General features: G+C 38.8%; 1 protein-coding gene across 1 annotated transcript; it reads right to left on the minus strand.

Annotated features, from left to right (window-relative positions):
- Positions 1–4,984: 4,984 nt before the first annotated feature.
- Positions 4,985–13,192, minus strand: lhx5 (LIM homeobox 5; the record flags this gene model as incomplete). Its single annotated transcript, XM_079485853.1, has 5 exons — positions 4,985–6,019; positions 7,140–7,305; positions 9,247–9,524; positions 10,935–11,158; positions 13,020–13,192. The coding sequence occupies 5 exons, from the start codon at positions 13,190–13,192 to the stop codon at positions 5,655–5,657; spliced, it is 1,206 nt and encodes a 401-aa protein (XP_079341979.1). The 3' UTR covers positions 4,985–5,654.
- Positions 13,193–25,858: the final 12,666 nt, after the last annotated feature.

Consider the following 25,858-nt stretch of genomic DNA (forward strand, 5'->3'; position numbering starts at 1 on the left):
ATTTCTTGTGTTGTGTTCAATTTATTTTACAAAGACTTTGCAAACAGAATTATTTAGCATGAAGGTAAAACTAAATATAAAATAAGTATTAATACCAAAGTAATTTCGCCTTTAGAGTTATTTGTCTTACAAACCTTTTTTCTCCCAATTACAATTTGTACCGTTTTTAGCTACATGTAATTATCGTAGTTAAACTATGGTTTATAGCGGCTAATGAGAAAATGGTAAATTTGTGGTTGTGGTTTTAATAAAAGAGCCATTTGTAAACTGTAGAAGCTTTGATTGCACTAAATGGATATTAAGCCATACAGCATTCAAAATATTTTTCTATACTGTTTAGCAATGTAGGTAAAATTACAGAAACTGATCTATCTTGAACATTTCTCTTGACAGACCTGTTTAAACTTTGAAACTATATTTGAGCTGCCAGAACATATACACACATGACAGAAGTATTTTGTAGGGTCAGGGAGGGTTGAACGAATTTTATGGTGCTAATCATTTGATAAGCAAGGTGTGTGAGAGTGTCTGTGCCTCTATTCTTTTGTGTTTTCCAACAAAAGCTGTCTTCCTCCTCTGCCTTCGACCATATGCTTTTATCTATTTTAGCAAATTTCATGTCATTTCCACATCTTTTGAATGAATGGCTATTTCATTAACTATTTTTTATAATCTTCACACTCTTATTAAATTGGTTAAGGGATATTTGAGAGTAACACCGCACCACAGATTTCTGAGAAGTAGCAAATATTTTGAAACAATGAATATATACCGAACAAAATGAAATCCACATCTTTATTTGTATTTCTAAATGCCTATGATTCTAGCTCTCAGGAAAGGAGTGCATTTATGTGTTAGTGTGCATAACCACCTTCTCTGTTTGTGGTGTGTGTGTGTTTTACGGTCCTGGCTGATTAAGCTTGGCACTGTCAGGAGTGGGTTTGTGTGTGTAATTAATGATGTGTCTCCTGCTCTCTCCCATGGTAAAGGCTAATAGGATTTCCCAGCCCCGGGCTACAGTCAGGAGAGGCTAGGCATGTGGAAGTGTGCGAGAGGAGGCAGATTGCAGGTGATAGGAGAGGTGACAACGCAGGAGGTTTGAGCAGGTGGAGGTGAGAGGTTATAGAGGATTCTGGATGGTCTGGCTGGACTTGAGAGAAGAATATGGACATTATAAGGCAACTGTGTAAAAATGGTGAAACCTATAGGGAAAGGAAGAGTTCAACGTTTTTCATGTTTTGTTGAGGCTAACGGGATAGTTCACCCCAAAAAAAGACATTTCTAGCATCATTTACTAACCCCTATGTAATTTAAAACCTGTATAGCTTTCTTTCTTCTGCAGAACACAAAAGAAAATATTTGGAAGAATGCTGGTGAGGAAACTGTTGGTCCCCATTGGTTTTGTGTTCATACAATAAAAGTAATGGGACCCAACTGTTTTTGTTTACCAACAAATCAAAATATCCTCTTTTGGGTTTTCTAGAAAGAAAGAAAAGTCATACAGTAGGGCCTATAGTGGTTTTGTAAATGACCACTTTCTTCAAAACCCTTTCTTTGACGTAACTGATATTATTAAAGAGTTCACTTGTCACCAAGTTGATGTGCTCCTTTCAGAGATGTGTCTCATTACATTGTGCATGTCTGAAGTTATAAAAAATATTTTATATAAAAATAGTTTCCTTGTGCTTGCATGAATTCAGACTTTAAAATCCAATTAGCGTTCTAAACCATTTTGTAAAACAGTAGCACGTATACCACACACTAATACAAAACTATTTAAACCAAATGGAAATCACATAGTAAGCTGAAGTGAAAACCCAATTTTATGACGCCTGCAGGAAAAACCAACAACACATCAATCAATAAAGCAATCCTAGATTGATAGACATTCATTTTCAATCCAAAAACAGACATTCTTGATTGTTCAATTTCGCACGCTGTGCTCAAGTTTCCGCAAACGTTTGAATAAAACCAGACACCATTATGCCGGAACATGTTTGAACATGACCTTTGACTAATCAGCAATCAAAAGAATAAATGGAAATATTGCTGTAATCTCTGCTGTAGAGAAGTTATGTAGAGAAGCAGACAAAGATAATGAAAGACTGATGGAGAAAAGTAGAGTGTCGGAAAGACAGACTTGCTGGGGGGCTTCTGTGCTGCGGAGTTGATTGTGTACTGGGTGGAGAGGTGCATTGTGGGATAGCATGGGACGGAGAATGAGGTGCGAGAATGAGCAGGTGATTTATAACAACAACAGAAGGCATCTCTCCCCTCCGCCTTCTCTTCTCCCCTCTCACTGAAGCAAAACAAGGAAATCCATTACAGAAAAGGCCTGTATGATAATGGACTTTGCTGTGTGTGTGTGCAGAAGCAAGTCAACGGATATATTTGGGTAATAAAACCGTAAAGATTTTTCGAGATATACAAGTGTGCCCGTGAAGCTCTGGTGAAAACGTAAGCGTATGTGTATATAGACACATTTTTAGTCCCAGAGCACCTCACCGCTGTGCCGTTAATGTGGTCTCCTTTCCTTCCGCACCTTCCTGAGATAAAGACCTCAGATCCACCTCGGAGAAAGAAAGATGGTGCTGGCAGGCTCCTGGGAGCAAACAGATACGAGAAAGAGAAGTAAATAATAGAGGGATATGGCAGGCAGTAATGGTATGGTGGTGGTGAGGACCACGTTCTACACCACAGGAGGGGCTGCACACAACATCCAGCCCAGCTCAGAGTCTCCCTCTGGGGGAGGAGATGGGTTGGAGGTACCCGTCCCTGTTCCTCTCACATTACCCTTTATGTTAAAACCAGTCAGGGGGAAAATTGGAGCCTGCGTGGTCCTCCACAGGCCCACCTGAGCCCACAGAGACAAGGAGTGGGAGCGGGGTTGTCTAATATGAGCCATAACCTTGAGAACATGTTAAAGCATATGTATGTAAAATGTTGTTGTGTGACGGTGCGTCTGCGCGGGGGTGAAGTGTTGATGTTGTGGATAATTTTATCAGTTCGTGCACACTTTTGTGATACTATTTTCCAAGAGATATTTATAATTTTGTGTCTTAAAATTATTCACAAAGCAAGCTAGGAATGTATACAAAGTATTTGAATATGTTGTTAAAGATGTATTTAAAAAGTTGTATGCATTTTGGTGTGTAAACTAAAGCTTTGCAGAGGCTTGGCAAAAAGAATACAACACATTCACAAAACTTACTGCAGAGTCAAGGCTCGGGAGAAGTACTGCTATTGTAAAAAACAACAAGGTGCCACAAAAAGCTTTTCACACCATATAACAGCCATTTTTGGTTACTTGAACCATTCACTCAAAGGTTCTTGAACTTTTATAATCTAAATATCTTTTTTTCACTAAAAACATTTTGTGCAACAGAAATAGATTGTTTGGATGGAAAGGTTCTTTATGGAACCATTCAGCCCAAAATGGTTCTATGTCATCGTGAAGCACTTTTTTTAAAAGGTGGATGAACAAAATATTGATACAACAATGTAGGCAAACTCAGTGTTTGTTATTGTGTAGTGGGGTTTTTATCTATTTTGTACATCTGCTATTTTTAAGATAAATACAAAGCAATATATTGTAAAAAAATGCTTTTTGTTTTGCAACGTTGCTCTAAACACAAAATCTTTTTTTCAGAGCTAAATGAAAAGATTTTCTTGTTTAAAAATCAAACATTTGTACTTTATACAATAAAAAGTGCTTAAAGTTTCAAATACTTTATTCATTTCGCAAACTCTCTACACAAAAACTGCCTGCCATGATTCATTTCTACCTCAACGCCGATTTCCTTCAGTCAAAATGTAGTTTGTAATTCCTACAAAATTATGATGCCGCTATTTCCTACGTTAGATTTGCCCTCGCAATTGTCTTTCTTCTTTAGCCCATCAGATGGCGCCTGTTTTCATTCTGGGAGCTGTTCGAGGTGAAGCTGTAAATCACAGATGTTGCCTGTCCGTCCCTTTGTTTCCCCCCATTGAGAAAAGAGACCTCAGCTGTTAAAGGAGAGTCTTCATTATGGCGTCAATGTTCTTTTGAAAATAATTTCCATTAACATTTTTTTCAAAGGAGGGAACTAAAGCGAAGGTTAAATGAAGTTGAACAACGCACAGGCTCGTCTGTGAAGTTCTCAATTGACAGATCACAAGCGCAGGCCTCTCACCAGAAGACTGCATCAGGCTCGAGCTGTGACGGGGGGCGGGGAGGTGCTTTAAGGAGGGCAGATGTCTCAGTGCGTTGAAGGTGTGTGTTTTTGTTTGAAGAAAATATTAAAGAAATGCAATTTTAAGTTAGGAAAATATAAACAGCTGCTGTCAATTTTGTTCTCCAGTATAGAGCATTTCAGTGGCAACGACATGAATGTTATGTGGCCCAAACGTAACTTCCGGCAGACCGCCGCAAAAAATCAATAACTGTCGAGTAGTTTTACATTAATTTAATACAAAAAATATACAATACAATATTAATAGGCTATTAATTCATATTAATTAAATATAAAATAAATTATTCCAAACCAGACCTTCTCTTAGGGCCAGCGCTGTTGCGTGATGATAGGCATAACACGTATTGAACTGATATCATAAATTAGGTCAAAGTAGCCTACAATCTATCTTCACCATTTTACGATTTTATCCTTGGTGCCATATAATAATGAATAATGTATTCCAGCGCGAATAATGTAGCCACATGTAAAAAAAAGATAAAAAATAATTTAGATGTTTACCATGACAAGTCATTGCAATAATTAGTGTTTTAAGTTGGGCCAACATTTAGGCATAATAGACAATCAAATAATATTCTTAAAAAATGAACCTTATTTTAACCTGATTAGTCCTGTCAACTAACAAGTGACTGAAAGGGTTCATTCATTATTCAGTGAACCCATTGTTCACATACTGATTCGACTACGAATGTGACAATGCAATGGGTTTCTAAAAGACAAAGATTTATCCGAACACAGGTATACTTAGTGTTCATCGAAATGTTTAATGAACCAATTCATCAATTAATGAATTAACAAAATATGTTACAAACGGACCAGTTGTAAGACAGAAAGAAACTAAAACAATAAATCTGAACAAACTGAGCATATTGGAAAAGAAAGTAACAAAAGCCAACAATGAAGATGCATTAACTGTAACTTTAAGTATTTGTTCACTTGTGAAAGTAAACTTCACCATCAAACGCATTTAGAATCAAATGCATCAAGAGCATTTATCAACAGTGCAACCATCCAGCGTACTTCTGTTTGGAAGCGGTGCGACAACTTTACTATTCAGTAAGTCAACAGCAGTAGAAAACCCTTGGACGAACATTTGAGCTATTGTTGGTTATGGCACAATCATAATATCAAACTTGGAAACCATAGCAACGGAATCAAACCATTGTGATTGGTCAGGTGACGATACATATCCTTTGACGGTAGAAACTAATTTGAGATAGAGGGTGGCCACTTGTACTTAATGTCTCTTCTTTGTAACGTCCAAATATTGGGTGAACATGTTTTGTTCTGGTCAGAGAGCCATGACCAGCCGAGAAGCCCTCCTTCAGTAAGGTGATGGGAAGAGAGGTTTGGATAGGCTGGAAGGGTGTCCATAGTTCAAAGCCTTATTCCAAACCTCCTCTCTGTCCATAATTCCCAACCCTACCAAACTGTATTCTCCCCCATCTCTTGACCAGGATGAGACATGGGGCCATTGTAACTCGTGTTGTTGGTGAGTGGGAAGGGTGGACTTGGACCTCCTGCGAACCCGCCTTCACCCTGTGGATTGGGATGGAGAGGGCCAGTCATGCCTGGCTCTGGGCTGGGGGTGTCTGCGTGGGAGATCATGTCCGTGAACCTTTGGTCGTCTGAGGGGTGATGAGCAGAGAGCGGGCCGCCCTCCAGGGCCCCAGAACCCACGCTTAAGAGGTAAGGGGACTCGGCTGGAGACTGTGCTTGTGAGGACGGGGGTCCATGTGGGAAGAAATCGTAGTTGACCACTGGACCGTAGTAATCACCCTGGTATTCTGCTGAGAAGAGATGACCAAAATAAAGCCCAGTTAGTAAACTCTTCTTTGAATGTTTTGTTTAACAGACACTGCCCTATAAATAGTTGATCAGTGAACTATAACTATAAATGTAAGGAATGTTACATTTATTTGACAGACAGTTTCAGTGATTTTTAAACTATGTGTTTGGCTAAGATGTAACGAAGATAAAATAGAAAAAGATTGATTTCAGCTCATTTACGAGAAGCTTAACACAAAGCTCTAATGAAAGGGAAGCGAGGACCTAAACAGAAATTGTTGGAAAGCATTTTAACACATGTTTACTCTCATGTCTGGCTTCTCTCGCATACCTACACGAGTTGGCCTATATAATTAGTGCTACAGAAAGTCATTACCAGTCCCCCCTAATTCCATTATTTTTTTCCTGCAATTGTGATACTTTAATGTGGTAATCAATCATCAAACGACATTTTACTATAAAGAAATGCCACTCGCCCACCGAGTGATAGATCGTCAAATCATCAATGCCAGGTTGATCAGTATGTCCATCTTTGTGCGCCTGAATCTTTTTTAAAAGGCACTGCAAATGTCAAATCTTTAATTAATTGATTAATTTCAACAAGGGTTGGTGTCCTTATGATTGTATTGTCTATTCATTGCAAAAATGAAACGATAGCGATTTCTCTACCAAACACCTGTCAGCCCAAGCAAAGAGACCAAGCTGAAATGTAGCACAACAGGTAACATACACACAATTGCAACGTTTATGTTTAACCAATTTCAGCACATTTACGAAAGCGACCCAAGGCACAATTCACAGCTGATCTCAGTGGGATATTGTGTTGTACCGTGCTATATTTATATTTTTTTCTTGTTTTGGTTTTAACACAACAGAAATGCAACAGCATACACAAATATAGTTATTCTTTTAACCTCTGAGGTGGTTGATAAACCGTCTTGATACGAGTGCGAACGTCTTTGTGTGTTCAAGGTAAAATAAAATCCCTGAGGTTCGAGTGTAGGTGTGTGGGGACCGAAGATATTATTGTGTGTAAATAAGTCTTTTGTGAGAAAGAACATTCTTTGTGTTTGCATGTATGGGGGGAGATAGAGAAAGAGGAAGAACGTGTTTCCATACCTCCATAGTAACTGTATCCTCCAGGGCCCAGGATGTCAGGGTCCTCTAGTCTTCCTCCTAGCGGCCTCATTCTGCGTGGTCCCCGGAAGAAGGCATGCCGCCGGGCTCCAAGAGCGCTGAGCTGTTTCATTCTGCGTTCTTTGGACCGTCGGTTCTGAAACCACACCTGCGAGGCAAAGCCACAATTATAAACCTATTTTCACATATTTGTCAACATCACATTTACAAATATTGTAAAAACGATTTTCCATTGTCGTTGAGATGACCTGATATAGGCATTTCATAGAGTATTTACACCAAGAACAATGATTTTACCAGAGCTTTATCATGGCGCCTGTTGGATTTATATCACACAACACTGCAATTCAAAGATTGTAAGAAGACAGACAAGGGTAAACTGTTAATTTAATGATATTTGCAACATCTTCTGAAATTAAATAAAGGGATCACACAAACAACTTAATGAGGTAAATGAACAAAGCAAATGTTACTGGTCAGTGCTCGTCTAAACATCCTTGCTATGTTTTTTAAAGTTAACGAATAACCGTGTCCAAATTAACAATTGCAACAGACCAACGCACTACACCATGATGAATTTTCATTAAAACTACAGACTGTTCAAAACATCTAAACAACGGGCTAGACACAAACAGCATTAGGATAAACATGACAACAACAGAATCACTATTAATGAAGAGAAGCAGCACACAATAATCAGTCTCACATATAAATGTGTACCAAACCAAGTCCAGTGCTCAAAAGCCACTCAACTATAACACAATGTATTCCTGGGATTTATATTCCTGCAGAAATAAATATGCTGTTATGAATTCAGAGTGCACGCATGCACGCACATAATATCTGACATGCTGCAGGGATGACAAGTATCGCTTGATTATGACACAGCCAACTCATTACAAATAGTCTATAGTAGTGTGACTGATGCAATATTACACTCATCATTGTCAAACATGGTTTAAGACCAAAGCAATCTGAAATACCGCGGTGCCAGCCAAACTCAAATACAACCTTTTAGTTAAAAGAATCACACCTGTGTGCTTTAACAAACAGCATGGCACTCTAGTCATAAACTGCTTACACAGGAACAAAGAGCAATTTTTTTTAAATGTCTAACATAAGGTGACATTGTTATGCATGATGCTACAATGTAACACATTCATGCCTGAATCTGCATTGCCACTGCATAATATATGCTAACAACAGTCAGTCTGCTCTGGAGGCAGAATCCTAGCAAGAGAGAGACTATATTGAGTGAGTGTTAGTGAGACAAAACATGTTCTCTACCTAAAACCACTTAAGCATTCCTCTCCATGCACGGCAAAGGCGACACCTGCTTATTGAGAACAATCGGCTAACTGTTTGGTACATTTTTATGGAAATCTTTTGCCTCCTCCTGAGTGAGCGTTGCTTAGGGATTACACACACATGCTGCTGAACCGGCATGGCTCCGGAGGGCTCCCCGCGCAGAGCACAATCCGCATTTAACACATAACAAATGAATGGGGATGCATGGCAAAGGCCGTCTCCATTTTGGCTCAGAGACAAAGCCTTGGTGGCTTCGAGAGAGAGTTGTGATTTCTTGATGATGATTGTGACACATGAAAATGACAAGTGTAATGTGTGTTCACAGACAGACACCTAAGGTACTGTTGGTAATAAGTCATCTAGAAACAAGTTCTATTTTAGATCAGTTTGTTGTCAATATGCTGGTATAGACGGCCGACCAATTTATGTATGTATAAATGGACTACAATGATTTGCCAATGTGGAAATAACAATTTGCATTTGCTGAAACTGATCATTTCTCCAGTCCCCTAGGATTTTCATAAAAATGTTAAATAAATAAACATAAAACATTTGTCAATACTATACTAACTAAATACTTGTTGCTATAGTTAAACTTTTACTCTCACATATTGTGAGAGACCAACTGCCAAACCATATAGTTGACAAACCATGTATTTGCATATGCAAATTGTTCTATAAATAAAATAATGCATAAATACATCTTCTCATGTATTGTGTAGGCCATCTTGACAATATGTCAAAATCAAAGGTAAAAAAAGGTTTTAATGAATATTCTTACCTGTATAACTCGCATATTGAGGCCTGTCTCCTGCGCGAGCTGTTCGCGGATGTGTCGCGTGGGCTTCGGCGTAGCCACGAACGCCGCTTTCAACGTCTCGAGCTGTTTAGCCTTGATGGTTGTGCGCGGTCCCCTTCGTTTCGTGGACGAGTTTTGCTCCTCGTTTTCGTTGTTGTTAGTGTCCTTATCTGAGGATGTGGAATTGTCCGTCTCCTTCGTGTCGTCCTGTGTCGGGTCCGGGAGATCAGGCGATAAACTTCGGTCCGTACATGACGACACTGAAAGAATAAATGAGAGGTCATCAGGCCAGAAAAAATCTTAGGATTTTAATAAGCATTTTCTGCATTTAATCTGTTCTGCAACTAACTGCAAATGTATTTATTTTTTATCCCATACAACATATGCCTCCTTACTATGCACATGCTAATAAATTCCTTATCTATGGTAAACTCAAGACGCCCAAATGCTTGGGCCTTGTTTGGCTCCACAAGGACGGACTTAAACTGGTTCGAATATGAAACAAAAGAGAAAACAAGCTGAGATCTAAACGTGAATCATACCCTCACTTCGGCAAAATATCGGAGGAATTAGGTCTGGATGTCTCTTGGGACAGGCTGCTGTGCTTGATAACAGCTTGTCATTGTCTGAGGAACGGGGATATACGACTAGACGTTTATCTGACAAGAACGCATGGGCTGAGCAAAATGAGTTATGGAGACTTTTTCTTAGGTGGACACAAGATTGCTTAGCTGCAATGCAAGAAAATATGAACTAAATCAAAATAATTTTGAGGCCTATTCAGTTAATTTGACATTAAAACACTCGCAATTTAAGTAATGTTCAGCCAAATGTTTTATAGTAAATTATAAACCTACAATTCATATAATTATAATAATATATTTACATTTATTTATTTTATTTAATCGATATAAAAACGTTATCAAAACACGTATAGTCAAATAAATGTAAAATATTTTTAATAATACACACATGGGGCTTTTGAAATGGACCTCTTTTGAAAAGTTCTTCAAAGGTGGTGTAAAAGAATCTCGCCACCTTAAAAGGGTCGTTTGTTGCATTAATGAATCTAAGTGTTGTCTGTCCCTTCTGAACAAACTGGACGATGGTTTCTATTTAAATTCGTTAATTGAACTAGTTCTGACCCACAAATAGAGGCGATAATGATGTCATCGGTGTGTTGGAAAACAAACGCGCTAAACACACTTGGGTATATAGGACACGAATAAATGGTGAACCAACACACCTCAAAAACAATTTACTCCCCTACATGTAGGCCTTTGTGTCAAACTTGGCATTTACACGGAGTATTTTTCTATTTAGACAAACAGTTTACATTATACAAAGAAGATGACCAACAAACACAATAAATAAACATGTTAATAATGTAAACATTATGCATCATTTTACGTGATTTTAGAGAATGAAAAAATGCTTTTCTAATTCGAAGTTTATTTTATTTCATTTTTAAGCTTCAGGTAATGTTAGCAAAATAATTGGCATAAATAAAAGTAATCGTTATAAGTAATTATTATTTAAAAAGAAAATAATAATTTAAAAATATGTATATAATATATTTATTTACATTTATATTTCTAGTTTTTCCCGGTCACACACGGGAACACGCCTCTCCTAAAACCACACAATGCATTCATGGATTCGGCTCTTACCTGAGTTTAAATTGACCTCTTTGATAGCGCTTGCGCTCATGTAGTCCTCTTTGCACACAAATTTGTTTTCGTCGATGACGTAGAGCTCCTCGCCCGTGGACAGCTGTTTGTTGCACACCATGCACGTGAAGCACTTTAAGTGAAACACCTTGCTGCGCGCTCTTCGCACGAGGTCGTTGGGCGAAATGCCCTGTGAGCATCCCGCACATTTCGTACCAAAACGCCTGCAGGAGACATAAAGATAACATAAATAAATAAATACAAGAATAAAACAATAAGCACAAAAAGCATTGGATTATCTAAATGTAGAAAACACATAGGCTTATAAAAACAATGAAGCAACGATTACGTTCAACGCATCTCAGCAAAATAATAAACCAAGCTTTCAACTCTACATAATTCTGAGGGAATTTGGCAATATGCACATGATAAAGTGAGACACGCTTCCATTTGACTGACATTATAGGATTAGGCAGGACACCAAAGTTAAGACGTTCAAAGCCTAATTCGAGGTGTTTAAACAGATGATCACAATTGACACCCGAATACACAAGTCAGCTCACGTAAATAACAATGTTATTTACCTAAAACGACCATATAAGCTGTCGTTCGTTTTATTGTTCGTTGTAACAAAATGTTTGCGTTCATTCCTTTTCCAACATTTCTAGAATTGTACCCTGGTTTTAGTGTGTTATGCTTTTTTATTCTGTCAATAAAACAAGAGGAAAGCCGCCCATTATTATTTGTTAGTCCGTTTATCTTAATTTGATAAAAAAATTAAGCAGAAGTGACAATAATAAACAGAGTACATACAGTTAACTAAATTCATATTTCAATGGCAATGAGACGAGAAAGACAAAGTGCACAGGCCGGTCGTGACTTTCAGCTCGAAATGTGAGTGAGGCACGTCAACCGCACTCCCTTCTGTTTCTCCCCTCGGGTTTATTTTAACACTAATGTACTAAATCTTCCCCCATTTGTTATGGTATCGAGTCGCTCTCGCGCTTTTCAAATGCATCTCTCCCAGTGAAAGGCCATAACACTACTTACACAACAAATGGACGCATTACGGATGATTACTGTTTCGCCCCACTAATGGCTCCACATTCAAGCACAGAGCTGCATGGGCCCCATAGAACGCGATGGTCAAGGCCGTTTGGGATAACAATGGCACATACGAAAGCTTAAACACTGTATGAAGTTAAATAGCTCAGTAAAATGTAAACTAAAAGAAAACCCGAAAGAACGAATTTACCGATTTAACGATTGATAGAGTAAAACAGACTGTTTGGGCCATTGATGGATATCATAACAGGTATGCAATTTAGGTGTTTTGTTGTTTATTTAATTTTTTTCTTAATACCTAATAAAACAATTTTAAAAGTTATGCGATGTAACTAGCCTTGTGGTTAAATACCTGACTGTGGAGTGGTGTATTCAATATTTTAAAAGAGTAATGATAGTATATTTTATAACATCTTAACATTTTTAGCTTTTACCAATTTTCGTGCGTTTTAAAAGTGCATGAATGTATAGGCATATATATATATATATATATATATATATATATATATATATATATATATATATACTAATACTAAATACTACTTAGCCTACTACTAAATAAATATAAAAAACAAACAGCAAACAAACAGTTTACCCCCGTGGATAATCCAATAACATTTCACGGTTCAAATAACACCTAATAACAATAACTTTATAAACAGATAATTGTCTATTTATTATTTAAATGTTAATGTTTCACAATTTAGAAACAGACACATTTTCCCACGATCAAAAGTAAGAGATCTCAACTGCTTCAAATAGGAATTCTGAAACCGAAATGTGTGAATACAGTAAACGATGAATGGTCATCAATCAAAAGCTATTAATGAATGACGCGACGTTAGGGAGGATCAAAGGTTTTAAAGCACATTACACATTTTAGGCAGGTTAATCCACAAATTGAGACTTATCCACATCGAGGAAAACAAGGTAAATCCTACATGACATTCTTCACATGAGGATTAGTCCAGAAGTTTGACGAGATGAGGCAGCCCAAATGCGAGCCGATTCAGATCTTACCTGAAAAAGTCAATTTTGCAATAGAGCTTTCCGTCCCTGGAGAAGCATTTTTCAGTCAGGTTGCAGTTACACTCGCAGCATTGGACACACTTCGTGTGCCATGCACGGTCGAGAACATTTAAGAGGAACCGATCCAGAATGGGCCTCTCGCACCCCGCGCAGTGCACCATCATTCCGCCCTGAAGGAGACCGAGAGCCGACCTTCCCGAACGGGCACCGCTCCTCGGATTGGGGCCACACGAATCTGTGCGGAGCAACGTCTTGGCTTCTTGGAGAGGGGGGCAACAGCAGAACAAATGCTCCGTCTTGAGGATGAGTTTCCACCACACCTAGAGGTAAACACTCCGGACGTGATTGTTATGCATTATACCTGTCGGCATCCAGAAATCCAGTTTGCTAAAAAAAACTCTGGAAAAACAAATTCGTTGCAAAGCTTTTCTATAGCTATTCCAGGACTCTTTTAACGTCAGTACATTCCAGCTTTCCTCTTATTTTCTACTGTGTGTACGGATTGAGATTTCTATCCACCTGCTTATGTCCACTCACCTCACACCGACACTTTTTGCATCACTGTGTTTCAGTTCGCGGGAGCCTCGAGCATCCGTATTCAGATTTGGTGACGTTTTTTCTTATACTTTCGCTGCGGTGGCCAATCACGGACACGTTGCCATGGTAACGTGTTTAAATATTGGTGCTCTCGGATTCCCTTCAAGGTTTCACAGTGGATTTGGTAAAACGTCTATAAATGTTGATGGAACTAAAGCCGTATTACTATAGTAGCCTAATATTTTTGGCCAAATTTGCGACATCGATTCGATAGAAATATACAAAATGTATTTAGTTATATGTTAAGTATAACGCTCTGCATCATCGGTAAAAACATCTCAGACCAGAAGATGCAGTTTTAATTTCTTTTAAGACTTTTGAGAATGGTTTTCTTAAAATATGACAACAATCCATCGGTCTATTTTTGTGCATGTATTGCAGGAAAAAATGCAGCAGGTAAAACTTGTAGTTGTTGTTAGAACAAAATGCAAACATAATAAAACGCGTAATTTGTATAATATATAGATAAACACTAAAAGGTCACTCTAAAAAATCCTAACAGCCAAGAGTGTATCTTAATTCTGGAGTGATTTGTGTATGCGCGGTGGGGGACTCCGTTCTTTTCTCATGCATAAAGCTATTTACAGGGAAATGCACTGGATTAAGATACTGGCTCGCATCAATAGCTAGTACCGGATCGCCCAGTGGTGTGACAAAGTAGCCACAAATCGAAGGGATTTCAAATATTTACCCAGGTAATCATTTTGTTGGCTGTGGAAAAGCAAACAATATATACCTCTAATTTATTCTAGCGAACATAGGGACTAAATAAAAAAAAAAAATGCACTTAAATGTTTTTTATGTAGAAAAAAATTATACAATGCTTTAAATGCTTTTAATTTTAATTTTATACAGTTCTTCCTGACAGCTTGTTGCTTAGTCAATATGAAGTACACGATTTGTTTACTATTAAAAAAAAGATATACAATTTGGAAAAACTAATTTAATTGTGGATTGTTTGTTTATCCGAATTTCTGCATTATCATAATCTGTGGCGATATTATACCAGCATTTTGTCGGAGTGCTGTATTTTCACGTCTCTGAAAGCCAGAGGCATGTCTGATCACTAGAATAAATCCGGATCAGACCACCCGTGGACTGCCTACCTACTTCTCTCTCTCACTCACTCTCTCTCTCTCTCCCTCTCTCTCTCTCTCTCTCTCTCTCTCTCTCTCTCTCTCTCTATCTCTCTCTCTCTCCCCCTCTATCTCTCTCCATGTAAACAATAGCACATCTATTTATCTATCTATCTATCTATCTATCTATCTATCTATCTATCTATCTATCTATCTATCTATCTATCTATCTATCTATCTATCTATCTATCTATCTATCTATCTATCTATCTATCTATCTATCTATCTATCTATCTATCTATCTATCTATCTATCTATCTATCTATCTATCTATCTATCTATCTATCTATCTATCTATCTATCTATCTATCTATCTATCTATCTATCTATCTATCTATCTATCTATCTATCTATCTATCTATCTATCTATCTATCTATCTATCTATCTATCTATCTATCTATCTATCTATCTATCACTACAGGGTTTAGTGACTATATAATAGCGTTTAGTAATCTTTGGAGTCAGAGCATGCCGGTGGGCTGCGTTGAGAAAAGGAGAGCCGACGGCGAGTTTCGGGACCCCCGCTGCTCTTGGCAGGCAACAACGGCGGCGAGTTTGGCTTCACTTACATTTCTAATCCCTTCGCGATCCACGCTATTTATTTTCACACTAAGTATTGTTTTCTTGACTTCCCATTTAAGAAATCCTCAGTTTCCCCCCTGACGTTATCCTCAGCGAATAAGCAAATGTGAGTGAAATGTACGCCTGGGCTACTTCCAGTCATTTGCATATTTTTAAATAGCTAAATGCTAAAATTAAAGGTGCCATCTGTTTACAATCGCCCTGACAGAAGAGCCATTAACAGGCTGGCCTAACCTTGTCGAGTCTTTTTGGTTAAATAGCGAATCAGTCCACAGCTTGCGCATATGCGCCACGCATAGAACTCGGTATACACTTTCACCGTGAATGTGTAAGTATAGAGAAGCAACAACTCATTAAAGGCCGATTTTTTGACACGTGCATTGAACCTCCCTATTGTCATTTCGCTTTCTAGGATAACCAATACCTTATCATTTCAGTCATGGGAAAGGTAACATTTGGGATGCGAAACTCTCAAGCACGGCTTGTTTGAGAGTCTATTATTCTGTGTCGTGCAATCAATAGTCTACAGTTCTATGAAGTACTAGAAAAATAGGCTGCGGTCTACAATACAAACAAACGGTATAGACGAACACCAAGAGGCACCTGTACAGACTCAGGGAACTGTCCAAGGTGCTGAAGACAGCGGGAGGGATTTGTGGTCCGAGTACCTTTACTTTTACATTTATACATTTGTCATAAGCTTCTCTCCAGAGCGACAAACAGTGCATTTAAGGATTACATTAAATATCATCATGTGTGTTCAATCGGATTCGAACCCCCAACCTTTGCGCTGATAACGCAAAACTCTATCAACTAAGTTTTAGTCATTTGTATTGAATTTAATTAAGAAAATATATAAAATTGTAACATAGGCCTACATCATTTTATTATATTACATAAGTTAACCATAATATCGATTAAATATAACAAATAATCATTTAAAAAAACGCATTTGCTCTCCACTAACCAGCTCTCTTTATGGAATCTGAATCCCGCTTGTTTTCTGTGTTTAAATATACCTCGCTTATTATTTGCACGAAAGAATAGGTAGCCTAATGGACTACTTATTGGGTAATTCACTGATTGGATGGTGGCTATTATACGTACTACTGCCTCTCTTTTTTTTACCATTTTCACCTATATTTTCGCCAAATTGCAATGCAAATTAAAATGACAGTTTCTTAAAATTTTTGCATGTCTTTGCAAATGCATTCGGTATTTCGTTTGACATGCAATTTTGAAAAGCAATTTTATCACAATGTACAAGAAAAACACAATTACAATGAATAAAGCGGTTACATATGCATTTCGCTGGTGAAACACATGAAAAACACCGCAGTGCATTATTATGTCAATACATTTAAATGGTTCTGTTTCTATACACTCCTATACAGTTCGCATACAGGTTAATTCTGAAACCTTTTATAAATTGAGATGAATTATATAGACAGATAAACCACCCGAAGCACTGTGGCAAATGTCCCTACAATAGGCCTGAAAGGCTAGCTTGTCTATTAAAGAAATCATGCAAGTGCGATTTAGTTTTGCCATATTTGCATAAATAACACATGACTACACGCATAAAAGATAAAACAGCTCAGTTCTCCTTGCGTAATTTACCGACAAACTACTGTTTACAAGTGTGGCCCAGTTTGAGTGAGCTTTTTTTAGTGGACATATTCACATATACTCACAAACCATTAGCATTAGCTATTAAAATCACACAAACACGCACACATTAAAAAAAGAGGGGGAGAGATACATACATACATACAAACGCACACACAATGCATTCTATGAGTGTTTTATATCAAGATATGATTGTATTGGTTTTTTATACATTATGAAAATATTTAAGGAAAGGAATCTTTCTATAAACTCACACAGAATGAAATATGTAATGCAAATGGACACAAGAAACATGAACATTAACACTTTGAAATGAGCTCCACTCAAATCATGTTACCCTGGAGACAATACAGTGAGTGGCACACCTCCACTTCTCCTCCACAGACCTCCATTCTCACTGCCAGAATCACCCTGGAGGGGCCAAGCTATCTCAGCATGTTTTCTACCCCATACAACAATCCACCAAGTCTGCCACACACACATACGCACTCACTCCTATAGTCAACAGTGCCATTAGTCTTGAAAGGTAGGAGTGAAGGTAGAAGAGGTGAACAGGCATCTCAAGCATTCCGATTTCTGACCCCCCTCCCTCTAACCACCTTCCATCTCCATCCACCAAAGGGGTACATGACTCCCCAGGGCTGAGGCAGCAGGCTGGGGTAGGCCTGGAGGGGGCCACGAGCCAGGATGCTGTTGTGGGGGTCGGTCAGTGTGATGGATGGTTGATTGGTAGCTGTCCCAGGGGCCTCCCTCTCTCTCACCTCTGGCGCTGGGAATTAAAAGGCAGTTTGTCTCCAGCGAGTCCTCAGCTGCTGAAAGCAGCCCGGCAATTTCACAGAGATCAGAGAGGGCATTACTGCTGCCCGTCAGGGGAGCCGTCACACAGCCGGACATCACGGGGTGGGGCGGTGATAGGGGGCTGCGGTACTTACATGCATGCGTGTGCGTGTTAATTCTCGCACATACAAAAACACGCGAACAACTATGAATAAAGGAAAGCTTGTGTTTATGTGAGTGTAATGTGAGAGACGTCGCTGAAGAGTTGCTCTGTAGTTGCACACTCACACATTCTCACAGGATCTTTTATTGACAGCCCTGTCCATCTCACTTATCTGTTCTAATCAAAGCTCTCTCCATTAACACCCAAACTACCCTCAGAGCACCAATGTGTGACCCTGTCTCGGTGTAAAAATACACGCACACACTCACACTTATAACACTCACCAAAACACCAAGAAACTTATTAGCAGCCAAACAGTTAGACAGGTTGACATCATCTTATCAAAACTCTCAACCTTCAAATAGTTGTCAGTACAGCAGAAATCATTAATTCCCAAATAAACAATAGCTCAAAAATATATTTAATTTGTATTGAAAAGACTGCATAAGATATCATTTTTGGAATATACATTATGGCAGAATTTTAAATTTTGAGTGAACTATCCCTTTAAATCCGGCAGTCACTTGCCACAAAACACAATTCCTACTCAAAGACATATTGTAAAGCTTGGCATAACTAAAAAGATGTACATTCATTACATAACCAAACTAAGAAATATGACTAAATGTAAATATCTTGATTGTTTTTTAAAGCTTATTTTAATGCTCGTTTTGTCTTATTTTAAATGATTTAATCATTTTGAGGCCCCCTTCGAAGCTTGACGTGCCTTCTAGTGGGTCCTGATTTCCTAGTTGAAAAATCATATTACATACTGAAGATAGTATAAAGGAGTGTTGCCTTCCGATGTCTATATGCCACAGTTTTATGCTAACCGTTGAATATGAGCATGCATAAATAAAAATTAATGCAAATTGTATTACTAAAGATTGTTAGTCAATTGATGTACACAAAGCACATCCATATCTAAGCACATTTTAATACTTTTTATTGGTAATATAACTGCAAAGTCCAGTGACAAACATAAAGGACTTGTAAAAATCACGAAATATGTAGATACAAGGTTTCAGAAGGAACAGCGATATACATATTGTGCATCACCCAATTGAAAAGTGGATACACTGTGTGTTAACTGCATGCCTGCAGGATATGTTTGTGTGTGTAGGGTACAGGCCCTGTCACTGAAGCATGATGAGAGAGATTACCTGAAACCCTTGGCCCATCTTAATGAGATAATGAGTGGAGAGGAGGGGGAGCGCTGCCTCTGCCCTCATATACTCCATTAATCAGAGCAGGCTGGGGGGGTCAGAAACCACGGCCAGGGTCTCAACCTTCCCCACCCCCCATAACACACTAATGGACTGGCTGAAGGTGCATTTAGTTAAATGGCCCTGACTGCTTAGCATGATGGAGAGAAACACTGTTGGAAAGAGGAAGATGACAGATGATGAGTGTGGTGATGTGAAAATGAACAAGCAAAAGTCTAACAGCTAACTCTCTAAAAACTAGAGAGTTTACCTTATGATCATGATAGCCTGAAAATATTCTAGAGAGAGATAAGACACACAAAGTAAAAATAAAGCAGTAGGAATGGAAATGTAAACCAGTATTCTTTTATTAAAGGGGTCATATACGTGTTTTTCTATGTCTTTGGTGTGTCGGAAAAACAGATGGATTCTATCTAAACACAAATGCTCACCCAGACCTGCCTGAAACCGCTCGTGTAACCACACCCCCACAAATCTACGTCAGTTCGTAGAATGATTTGACTAAGCCCACACAAATGTATATGCAAGTAAAGTGTGCGTACCTGCCTGTACAATTGCTTTGGAACCTGATGTTCCAAATATGGTGAGAAGCGTTACATTTCCGTCACACGCTTGCAGTATTCAACCAATCACTACGCACTGGTTGACTGGCCAATCATAGGACACCTCGCTTTACAGGTTGATGAGCTTTGTACAAAATCTGTGCGTTTCAGAGAGGGAAGAGGAAACACAAACATGCACGGTGTGTGGAAAATACAGTGTTTTTTAACCTTAAATCGTGTATACACATTGCATTACATCTAACGATAATATTCGTGTCATGTGACCCCTTTAAAACACTTTACACGAAAACATCTGAATATAGATCTTTAACAGTCTGTAGCTAAAGCTTTTTAATTGACATGAAGCGCATCTTCTTGTGGGCGTGAGATCACATGATTAGCAAACTAACCACTTTTTCTAGGTTTCCTTTTTTAACTTTCTGTCATTAAAGAGTATATACCACGAGAGCATGTTAATTACTTTTCATGCAGTATGTAATGTTGCCGTGTGGATGTAAGCAGTCTGCCAAGTTGTAAAGCCGAAGGTGAATGAGTAACAAAGTTATTGTCTTGGAAAAAAGGAAGTCGACTCTGAATCACGTAAGCAAATCGTGCCTTAGTCTGATTGGCGAACCACCGCAGATTTACGTCACTACATAATGTATAAACGAATGTGCGTGTTTGTTCTGGTTGACAGTTTTTTATACTTTTTGAGAATTAATTTATTCAATTAATGTTATATATAGCAGTGTTTTATTATAAAAATATTAAGTACTTTTATTAAAAGTAATGAATGTAATAGTAAATACACATGGTAAACATTTGTTTTGTTCTCTTTATTACGTAAAAACGAATACAAGGTCGATACGAGGTCTTCAGGGAGGACCTGACTCAGCACCTGTACGGGTTTTATATGGTCAACCAGGTGGGGTCCCCAATGTATTATTCTTGGTCCCGGGTACGTACATTGTGTGTACTACCCAAGTCGATCGAAAAACACTGCCGTGATCAGTGTCGGTCAGCACTGTGCATGTGTTTACTAACGTGCATCTCGTAAAATTAGGGCTAGAAAAGTATGAGTCTGGAAATAAGGGAAAAAACACAAGCATCCTCCGTCCTCAGCAGCAAAACTCTGCCACAGAATTACTGCACGCAATGAACTGATGCCTTCATATGAGTGATGTGGGGAAAGTATTGCACTTTTTCCTCATGTTTATAATACATTTTTTCTCCATTGGTTTGGCTCATTTCTCGAAACAGAAATTACATTCTCAAAATTCTAAGATAATTTGGCAAAACAGTCTTACAGTTCAGCACAACACTATAGCTCACTTGCAAAAGCTAACATCTCTCCCAAAACTGTTCATTCATGCTTCAAAACTAAATTCCTTTCTCATTTAAACAGTCAGTGCCACAAATGACAACGAAAATGACAAAGATCCTTCTCAATTGCTTTGGCTCATTTCTTGAAACAGACCAGACGTTCTCAAAACTCAATGCGTTTGCCAAAATAGTGTGGATGGTTCAGCACAACACCATGGTTTACCTGCAAAAGCTCATATCTCTCCCAAAACAGTTCACTCATGTGTCAAAACTAAATTTCTTTCTCATTCAAACAGTCAGTGCCCCCAAAATGCTTCGTCCCTTTGGCATTGTGTAAGCACTGCAAGTCAGAATGTTTAGATGTTTTGTCACTATGGCAGAGGACCATTGAAACATCCCTCATGTCCACCTTTCAGTCTTAGCCCCGTCCTTCATTGACAATGGTTACTGTACTCATATTGTAGGTGAGGCCCTACAAGACCTCTCTCATTTTCAGGGATCAAATCAAAATGAAGGCGGTCCAAGAAAAGAAGGAGCTTCTGTGTATTGTATGGGCCAGGTCTGGGGATGTGAGTGGCCACACCATTCTCAGATATGGCAGCACACATAGTTGTATTGCCCCACTCGCTAGCCTGGGACATCCACCGTGGCCCGGTGGCCAATAATATTACGGCCAAGTCCTCGGCCCTTGGCACTGAGATTCGAACCGGCAACCTTCTGATCACAAGCCCAACACTCTGACCACCAGTCTGACCTTCGAATCTCAGTGCCAGCAGGTCATGACTGAAGTGCCCTTGAGCAAGGCACCTTACCCCTGATTGCTCTGCAGTAATGTGCCACTGTAGAAAAAAAAACTACTTGTAAGTCGCTTTGGATAAAAGCGTCAGACAAGTGAGTAAATGTAATTATTCTCTACAATAGGGGAAAAAAAGAAAACATCAAATCAGTCATACACTACAGTTACAGACAATTACATAGGAATGTTCTATGTTCTCCACTAGATCAATTTTTCTACTGGCCACTACTCCTGTGGTTCCAAACCTGGGGTACATGTACCCCTATGCAGAGGTACTACAGGGGGTATTTGACAGAAAGGGGAGGGGGAAATCATCAATGACTAGGCTTACTGAAATGTAAATCAAATATTTTCATACCTGGATACACAAATCACGTAATACTAAAGCGAAAAAAGTTTGGGAACCACTGCTTTGGATCACCAGTAACTGACTTACATGTACATACTGGTACAGCAGCTCTTTCACTCTATCAGAGTTCCTCTCAAATGGTACCCTGTAAATTTGCTTCATTGTCATCTGATGCTTCTTCAATATACGGTCTATTGTGGAGATGCTTATAAAGTTGACATTTTGGAATATGGCATTGTCTTGTAGGATTGCAGTGTCTCATTGTGATGGCATTATTTGCCATCACCATGTTACAGATCTCTTGTTCATTGAGAAGTTTTTCTCTGCCACCTGTGCAAGGTTGTCGTGGAAAACTGTGTTTTTCCAATGTTTTTCTTGTCATTTTTAGTATCATAACATACCATTGAGGTAAGATATTACTGTAGGCCTATCACACACAAACACACACACACACACACACTGTAGAGCGAGGCACATTAGGCTGAACTCAGCGACCTGCCTCCACCATTGTGAGGCCATGGTTGATGACATGGTCTATAATTGTGGCCCGAATTTCATCCGGGACAGCATGGTTTCTTCGTGCTCCTCTGCCTCTTCCCCCTATTCCATCACCACGCACCCTTACTACTCCTCTTCTTCCTCTTCTTCCTCCACTTCCTCCTCTTCCTCGAGCAGGCAGTTGCCCTTGTTCATTTACTTGGCCAGGTGCCTACATGTTCAGAAATTGTACTGGTCCTGCAAGGTCAAGCTCTTTACATACATGTTTGGCAGCATTTACAGTCATGGACAGCACCTGTCAGGTAACTAAGCATACTGTTTAATTGGTCATCTGAGATGTGTGAAACTCCTCCTTCGTTAGTCAAGTTCTAGTTTCACCTGACTGTCAATTGCTGTAATACATTTATAAAATGTTCCAAGGGATTCATATATGGTATTCATGGTATTATGTTCTTGACTAATTTTGACAATTGAACAGACTATTGTGCATGTGATGACTTATACAATGAAATGACGCTGAAACGTTTTGGAGCGAACAACCATTAGACTGAGAATCGACAATCAGTTTAGATCAACAAGATCAATTCAATTGAAAATTGTGCTAAATGTAGGCTACCTGTACTTAATCATTTGAAAATATGTAGTGAGACATTGAGACATGTACTTAGACATTTGCAATTTGATCAAATGAATGAGAAATTCAATTCTGTTGTAAACAATTGCCAAGTTGTTTGGAGGTTTGTCCATGTTGTATTGAGAATGTAATATCTGTTTCAAGAAATGAGCCAAACCAATGGAGAAAAAATGTAATATGAATTTACCTTCTTGTTATATCTAAAAAGTTTGGTTGGACTGGGCTCAATGAGCACAGAGATGACAGCAAACAAGTCCTCAAGCAGTCATGGATGGCACTAAAAGAGTCATCATTATTTTAGTTCAAACAGTCAAAGTTTTATTTTTCTTGACTAGAGAGAGAAATATAACACAAAAGTACAAAGTCGCTGTCATTCGTTACAGTGACGGCAAGCAGACGTTTGAAGCTGGAATAATGCATGGAATCAAACCTGTTCGTTCAATTGGCGAGAGAAGAATGAAACAAATGAGGATTGCATCACAGAGGGCTTTTCCACCATTGCGCCGAATCGTTCTCGTTGCTGAATCGTACCGTTCCATGCCAGCTGATGGTTTCAGGGTTGATAACAGAAATTTTACGAATGTAAACACAAACACGTCATGCGCTGCCTTGGTAACACAAGAGACTGAGCTATAACGCCTCTGTGCGCATTCATTAGCACGATTCAGCAATTTTCGATTTCAGGTTAGACAACCGTGCTGAAAATTCTGAGCCTAGAACGGTTTGTAATCGTGCCGTGTCGATGCTCAGGCTCATGTGAAAACAACTGTGACCATTTCAGACTGTGCTCAGAACGGTTCGGCGCCATGGTGGAAAAGCGCTCTGTCAGTCAGGGAGGCATAATGCCACTTACAAATAAGTGTTTGCGGACTGAATTTGCTGTACAATTTGTGCCGACCGGGTCGAGTCAGGGCCAGCCGGGATCAGGTCCAGTTTTCCAAAAATATTCGGATCTGCGTCTGGTTCGGGCAGTAAATTTATGATTTTTCTCGATTCTGCACGGGTCCGGGTCGAACTTTAAAAATATTAGACGGGTCCGGGTTGGGTCTCTCCGGTTTTGGACCCGTGAAGACCTCTAAAATAATGTAAAAATGTACTTTACCATTGTACAAAACATCCATAAAGCCACACAGGTGTAAAATAAGCGTTATGACGAATGTCCACGACAGTACTGTCAGACGCAGGATATATTAGGTCAGTGTCAGAAAATATTCACTCATTTTCATTCACTTCTTCACCATATCGACATCATAATCCCTAAACATGACTTGCAAATGCTGTGAAGAGGGTGAATAGTTAAAAATAATAACACATATTTTCCATTGTAGGTCTATTTAAATTTTTTATTTCATCCAACCGTTCTGCTTATATGCCTCAGTATAGAATATCATCACATTTAGAATAGTAAATCCAATAGTTTCCAGTAAAGTAAAAAAAACATCAACTAAACCTTTGGATTTACTTTCCAGCATTACTGTACACACTCAAACTAAGAATCATGTCTTATACTACAATGAAAACAAAAATACCAGACATTCTGAAAATAAGGTAATGGGTAAAGTCTACAAAGATAAGAAGGCACAATGAAAGGACGCATTGCGGATTGATGGGCAGAAGGATGAAAAGTAACAAAACAAAAATTAAAACATTTCATTATATTTAAGTGTGAAAAGGATTCTCCGAGTGTCAAAGAAAGAGAGAGATTCTTCCTTGTGAGGGGAGGAATAATCTGAGCTCTGTATGTGTGGTTGTGCCCTGTTTTCCCCTGGCTAGTCGCCCCAGCAGCCACTTGAATTAGCAGCCGAGGATTATGGGGGAGAGGCTCATTAATGGGGCAGACAAACAGCAGCCAGTGTGAATATTTGCACCCAGAAATTGAAAAGATTAAGTCCTATTTGACAATGACTGGCAGGCTCAGCGCTCGGAGAGAAGCTACTGTTAAATATTCATATGCTGGCCGCGAGCGTAAGTGTATGTCCTTCTCAATACATTCATCGATGTGTGTGTGTGTGTGTGTGTGTGTGTGTGTATAGATATATACATTATATACCCCCCACTGTAATTTTTTTTCGTGAATGTACATCCTTGAAAATTCTGGCGTCAGAAAGGTCAGGGAAATACTCAAGGTCAGCCATTTTCTAGCCTGTGTTATTATGCACCATCATATAAAAACAAGCACCTGTTATTTTCTTTCGTATGCCCTGGGGTTAGTTAACAAGGACAACATTAGACAACACCAACAGGATTCATTCACCATCTTTGGGTACATTAAACATTTCGTGTATTGAACAAAAAAAAGTGGGCTTTATGTACTGCATGTCCTTAGTTCACCTGTTCTTTCCAAACTTTTTAATTCACTTCTGACATGCTTGCTGAAAACAAATTTTTGCCACTGTTACCAAGCTCTGTATTGTTTGCAAAAATGTTGCAAAAATGTGATGCCGTGTAAAAAAGGTTTCTCATACAAAGCGCATTATTCATAATGAACCTACGACAGGACAAAAGTGTCACCTGTGAGACTGGACTATTCCTATGCTTAAAGAATGGGAAATATTTCACCGGAATTAATCAGAATTG

Source organism: Barbatula barbatula (assembly GCF_947034865.1).
Source record: "Barbatula barbatula genome assembly, chromosome: 22".
Classification (NCBI taxonomy): Eukaryota; Metazoa; Chordata; class Actinopteri; order Cypriniformes; family Nemacheilidae; genus Barbatula; species Barbatula barbatula.